This window comes from Macrobrachium rosenbergii, chromosome 58, assembly GCF_040412425.1.
Source record: "Macrobrachium rosenbergii isolate ZJJX-2024 chromosome 58, ASM4041242v1, whole genome shotgun sequence".
Taxonomy (NCBI): Eukaryota; Metazoa; Arthropoda; class Malacostraca; order Decapoda; family Palaemonidae; genus Macrobrachium; species Macrobrachium rosenbergii.
In genome coordinates, this window is record NC_089798.1 from 8,442,199 (window position 1) to 8,449,282 (window position 7,084).

A 7,084-nucleotide genomic window follows, 5' to 3' on the forward strand; every position below is an offset into this window, starting at 1 on the left:
CTACTGAACCTCTCGGGTTTTTTCGGACCACTAGGTTGATGGACTGCTGGGATTTTTGCAGTGGCACAATCTGAGCCATCAGTGAGCGGGGTGATTTGAACCCTGGCCCTCTCGACTGGTATCTGAGAATCATAGCACTGCGCACCACGGCGCTACCACTGCACCACCACTGCGACACCACGGCACTACCACTGCACCACCACTGTGCCACCATGGTGCTACCACTGCACCACCATGGCGCTACCACGGCACCACCACTTTCTACCACTACACCACCACGGTGCTACCACTACGCCACCACGGTGCTACCACTGCACCACCACTATGCCACCACTACGCCACCACGGCGCTACCACTGCACCACCACTGTGCCACCACGGCGCTACCACCGCACCACCACTGAGCCACCACGGCGCTACCACTGCGCCACCGCTGTGCCACCACTGCACCACCACTGCGCCACCATGGCGCCACCCCTGCACCATCACTGCACCACTGCACCACCACTGCGCTACCACCGCGTCACCACATGGCTACCACTGCGCCACTACATGGCTATCTCTGCGCCACTACATGGCTACCACTGCGCCACCATGGCACTACCACTGCACTACCACAGCGCCACCACTGTGCCACCATAGCGCTACCACTGCACTACTACTGCGCCACCACAGTGCTACCACTACACTACCACTGCACCACCACAGCACCACCACTGTGCCACCACAGCGCTACCACTGCACCACCACTGTGCTACACCGCACTACCACTGCACCACCACTGCGCCACTGTGCCACCACTGCGCCACCATGGCACCACCACGACGCTACCACTGCACCACCACTGCCGTACACAGCACCACCACGGCGCCACCACTGCGCTACCACTGAGCCACAGTGCCACGCCACCACTGTGCCACCACGGCGCTACCACTGCACCACCACTGCACCACCACCACTGCGCCACCACTGTGCCACCACGGTGCCACCATATATATATATATATATATATATATATATATATATATATATATATATATATATATATATATATATGTGTGTGTGTGTGTGTGTGTGTGTGTGTGTATGTGTGTGTGTGTGTGTGTGCGTATGTGTATGTTTGTACAGTATATGTTATCATTGGATCGGTATATTCATAATACGTTTATGACACCTTCCCAATTACATATGTTTACAGAGACACGTGAACTCTCAGGCATGCATATGCAAAGGCCACAGGAATCATGTTAACATGCACCGTAGGGGAAAACATAAATGCGTATCTGTGTTTCATGGACAAAGAATTGTTGTGTGTGTTTGAACAGGATGTATCGTTTTTTGTACGAAATATGCCAATCTATTCGTGCGGAGTAAAAGCTGTCAAATAAATGTTCATTTCATTCATTTATCTGCAAATATGACAACCAAAAACAGACGATGGAAACATGAACATTTTGCTTCAGAGATCGTTATGCTTCAAACAATTTGCGTTAGTTGGTCAATTTCATTATCATTATGATGATGTTTACCCGAAAAGTAGGAATGCGTGTGCAAGGTCGTCCTAGTTTTTGGTCGTATAATGGTCCAAACTGTAATGCAATTGGGATGGCAGAGTGAAAGGATAACAATGTGTATCATGCTTTTCTGTTTATAAGGTGGCCTTGGTCGTGAGTCCCTTCTGATGCTTAGGTCATCCTTTCACACGGACACTCTGTAGAATTTTCTGGTCATTTTTACCAGGTGTGTTTGTATTTTTGATGATCTCAGTGATGTCTTAATTTCTTAACTTCTTCAAACCTTTTTCGATAAGTTTTCATTTACAAGCCCTTTATCAAAGTGGGAAATAAATAAGGAAAAAACTTTAATTATCTATGTCAGAATTGGGCCCCACGAACGAGAGTTTCCAGAGGCAACACGTTAACAAATTTTTCTGTGAAAAGCGAATAAGGAGGGTGAACATTTTTATATTTATTCCCCACTTCATTAAAAAACCCACTCAAAAATGAGGAGGTTGAGGAGGTAGAGTATTATTGTAGGAATGAGAGTTGTCATATAGAATTTTTTTCACTTGCAAATATTAGGTTACGAATAGCGCAGAAATATCGAAATCACTGTGACTTTTACCCTAGTGATATTATATGCTATGCTAAGTGAATCTAACCTGACCAGGATTCAAACCAAAAACATTTATGGTTAGTACAAGGGTAATAGGGACTTTATCGAGGAGGCTCTCCAGACAGATAAGGGCTGATTTGGTTTCTGTGATACATTCCTTGTTTTTTTCTGGAGCTAAGGAAGCTACGATGTAATATATATATATATATATATATATATATATATATATATATATATATATATATATATATATATATATATATATATATATATATATATATATATATATATATTTATATATATAAACACACACACATATATATATATATATATATATATATATATATATATATATATATATATATATATATATATATATATATATATATATATATATATATATATATATATATATATTAGCTGTACCGATACTATCGGTATCGGTATCGGTATCGGGAGTATCGGCCATTTTTGGAGAGTATCGGTATCGGTATCGGTATCAGGAAAATAATTCCGGTATCGGCCGATACTTTAAAAAAAGGCTTATCTACATGGCGCATATTGTAAAGAAATTGGGTTTACATAATTATCAAATATAGCGAAAACAAATCAATTTATGCCGAATGAAAAATAATGTGAAACATGATTATATTCATACACAACAGTAGTGCAATACAGAATTGCTAACATGGTAGTAGATACAGTACGAACATTGAGCGCTAAGACCGTACAGGTCGGGTACACGTCCCTATGACACACTGTCGTGTGACTCGTGTTGACTGAATGACCGTGTTCAGTTCCTGTCCACTGTCGCCGTACTATGTTGAAGGTTTGTAACCAGTGACCAGTGGAAGCGTGCATCATGACTCAGTTGTGAGATGACTGCCGCCGTCAAGGTCGATTGTGTGCAACTGCTCAACTGCTTCACCGGGCATCTTCCCCAAACCACTTTCACAGATACTTTTACCTATTTAATTAGATCAAGATGTCAAAAGCTACTAGTGCTTCTTCTGCTCGTTGTGACGGTAGTATTGTTTGGAAGTTTTATACAATTGACTCTTCTGATTCCAGTAAAGCTATTTGTAAACAATGTGAGTCAGTGTCTCGCGTGGAGGTAAATCTGCGAAAAGTTTCACCACGTCAAACTTAAAGAAGCACCTCCAATCTAAAACACAACGACGATCTTTTAAGTCAGGAGAGAGAGAGAGCACAACAGTTAGAGCATGTTGAACTGAAGCGTCATGCACCGATGAGTTCTTTCGTTAATTTTGCAAAGAAACAAAAAGTGAAACTTCAAGTGGACCCTCTACATCCCAGCAATCAACTAGTGAGAAGCAACTTACACATTAGGGAGAGACGTACGAGCTGAAAAAATTGTGGGATATAAACAGTTCTAAAGCAAAAGCTGTTCATCATAAAATAGCAGAAATGATAGCCCTCGACTGTCAACCCTTTTCCATCGCTGAAGATTTGGGGTTTACCAGATTAATGAAGCACTGTGCTCCTAACTATGAAATACCTAGTAGGAAGTTTTTTTCTGTGAACATAATTCCAAGCATTTATACATCACTTGTGGAAAAAGTTACGGCAGTCACAGATCAAGCAGAAAATATAAGTCTTACAACAGACGTATGGACTAATAATTCAAATTATTCATTCATCAGTTTAACTGGCCATTGTTTGGATAACAATTTTGAACAAACTCAAGTAATCTTACGAGTAAAACCATTTCCTGGAAGTCACACTGCTGCAAATATTGCTGAAGCTATTCAAGATTCAATTGATGATTTTAAAATACCAAAATATAAAATTCATGTCATCGTAAGGGATAATGGTGTGAATGTTGTCAGAGGAGTCAACGAATCAGGTTATTCTAGTCTCTCATGTTTTTACACAATTCAGCTGATAATTCATGATGCCATTTTTGAGCAAGGAATCATTAAAATATCATAACAAATTGTAAAGGATTGTAGGGCATTTTTTAGCCACTCACAACTAGCTTACAGAAGATTAGAAGAGCTGCAAAAACAAAATGACCTTCCCAGCATAAATTAATTCAAGATGTTCCGACACGCTGGAATGTAAGTACTTCATGCTCGAAAGAATGTTTGAGCAGAAGTTTGCCGTCTCCAGTTACTGCACTGAAACGGCTGATTTGCCTGTATTTGATGCCAATAAATGGTCACTCATTGGAAAGCTGTGCAAGCTCTTGAAAGTTTTCCACACTACAACAGTAAGGTAAGATTGAATAAAATTAGTTAATCATTGAATACTTCAATTTATTTTACAAAATATTTTGTCATATTTCATTTTGTCATGCGTAATATCTTTATTTATTAGTGAAAGGATGCTAACATTTTTTTTTCCACATAAACAAACCAGAAAGAGAAAGAGAAGCACAGAGAGAGAGAGAGAGAGAGAGAGAGAGAGAGAGAGAGAGAGAGAGAGAGAGAGAGAGAGTAGGCTAGTTGAATATTTTATAAACATGCTAAACAATTTTTTCCGAAGGAAAAGTTTACACACACACACACACACACACACACTACTATATTCTTTAAACATGCTAATCAACTTTATTAATATTTTTTCCCGAAACAATGCTTGGAAACCAGAGAGAGAGAGAGAGAGAGAGACAGACAGACAGACAGACAGACAGAAAGTGCTAGAGCGATAGAGAGAGAGAGAGAGAGAGAGAGAGAGAGAGAGAGAGAGAGAGAGTGAGTAGTTGAGTTTTTAAATAAAAAAAAAAAAAAAAAAAAAAAAAACTATTATTATTCCGAAGCAAATAATCCACACACACACACACACACACACACACACACACACACACACACACACACACACACATTGACTGAGAGAGAGAGATAATTGTTGAATAACAACACTGTTCAGCTTGATTAATAATTTTTTTTTTCTCGAATCAAAATATGCAAAACAGAAACGCACACACACACATACACACAACATTCCAAATGTGTTGTAAAATTTACCATCTTTCATTCCCTATATAAAAGTAGAATCATTGCAATTAATTTTAAAACAAACCCCCAGCTATATGTCTTATTTTAAATAGAATAAATCACATTTTGAATATTGTACAACTTTACTTGCATTTTTCTCCATTTTATTTTTGTGTTTACGCTGCTTTGTTACTAACCGCCGCATTTTTTCCCCACACAGATTGAGTAGTAGAAACTCAAACTCATCTGACATAATCCCGCAGATCAAGTTCCTCAAACTTTTATCAGGCAGGCAGCCAACTCAGGAAGCATTTAGTGGACTAGACAGCACATTAGCAGCTCTCCAAACCTCCATGGACAAAAAGGTTCACCCAGTACCTTGACAGTGATGCCCTCATTTTATCAACATTTTAGATCCCCGTTACCAGGATTCTCTGTTTGACAAATCTCTTGGGAGTTCCACTAGCATTGCAAATATACAGAGGAAAATCGTGGAGGAGGTAAAAATCGGAAAGAAATGATTGCTAATGAAACTGAAAGTGTGCAAAGAGGTAATTTGAGCTCAGTGAAAGTGAGGTCAATGAAAGTTATGAAACAACACAGAAGGGCTCATCATCTAGTAGTACATTAGAATCATTTGATTTCGATTCGTGTTTTAATATGATGATTGCTGAAGCAACAGCTGAAAGTGAGAGCAAAACCCAACTTACATCAGAAGCAGGAGAAAATGCCAAGGAGAAGGAACATAGTGGTAGTGGGAATACCATGAAAAGACGGTCATCTTCAACAGCACTCTCAATTGAGAAAGAGGTAGCTACTTATCTGTCGTTTAACCTATGCCCAAAAATGAAAAACCCGACTGATTGGTGGAAAATAAACAAGAACTCCCTCCCCCATCTAAGTGCCTATAGCTAACAAATTTCTCAGTGCCCCTCCCTCTTCAATTGAAAGTGAGCGCGTGTTTAGTATAGGCGGTAATGTTTACACTCCCCATAGAATTCTTTAAAACCAGAAGTAGGAGAAAAACTAATGTTCATCAATTATAATTTGAGAATCATGAATTTTACATACTAATTTAATTAATCTAACTTCTTTATCTAACTTCTTTATTGAAAGAAAAGTTATTTTGCTTCTTAAGAAGTTGAAATCTTATTAATACTTAATACTCAAATTTCAGAAATTATCAAAACATTAAGATGAAATTGTGTTTGTTAATTTTGTTTATCACATCACATGTTCATATTTCATAGATAAGTTGACTGCAGTCACTGTATATTTGAAAAATTGAAATATTGAGTTTAGTAAAATTAATAGAACAAAATTAATGTTATTGCCTTAAACTAATCAAACTTGCTAATCCTGTTAATTAAAACATTGTTACATTAATGTCAGTTACAAAGGAAAGAATTTTGTTTGTGGAGTCATTGATTGGAATATATAATTAATCACAATTTAACATGGAATTTTCAATATCCTTCTATACTGCTAGTGTTACATGTGTTACAAATTGTCATCTGTTTAATGCTTTAATTTCTAAGAAGAATTTGGTTAAATTAGTTTGTCCATTAAGTTCAAAATTATAAGTTTAATTAACTATATTGTCTATTTCAAATTTGCTTTAATTCAGTGGCATGAAGTATAAAAATAATAAATTTTAGTTTGATAAGTTTACATTATATTTATGATATTTAACCATCACAATGTGCATCACGATATCAATGGTATCTTAACTAATATCTTAAATTCTTAACTTTAAGAAATGAGTTTCACTGAAAAATGAAAACTTATGGCCAAAATATTAGATTATTGTTTAAATATAATGTTAAGTTTTATTGTCCATAGAATTGATACTAACTTGAGTTTTCAAAATAATTTCTCAACTATTTTAAGTGAAAATTTATAAGTATCGGTATCGGTAAGTATCGGTATCGGTATCGGCCAGAAACAAGGTATCGGTATCGGTATCGGTATCGGTCGAAAAAGTGGTATCGGTACAGCCCTAATATATAT

The 7,084-nt window shown here is 37.7% G+C and overlaps 1 protein-coding gene across 1 annotated transcript; it reads left to right on the top strand.

Moving 5' to 3' along the window:
- The first annotated feature begins 234 nt into the window (after positions 1 to 234).
- Positions 235 to 5,457, top strand: LOC136837240 (uncharacterized). The gene is made up of 2 exons (XM_067101977.1): positions 235 to 981; positions 5,338 to 5,457. The coding sequence occupies exons 1-2, from the start codon at positions 235 to 237 to the stop codon at positions 5,455 to 5,457; spliced, it is 867 nt and encodes a 288-aa protein (XP_066958078.1).
- Positions 5,458 to 7,084: the final 1,627 nt, after the last annotated feature.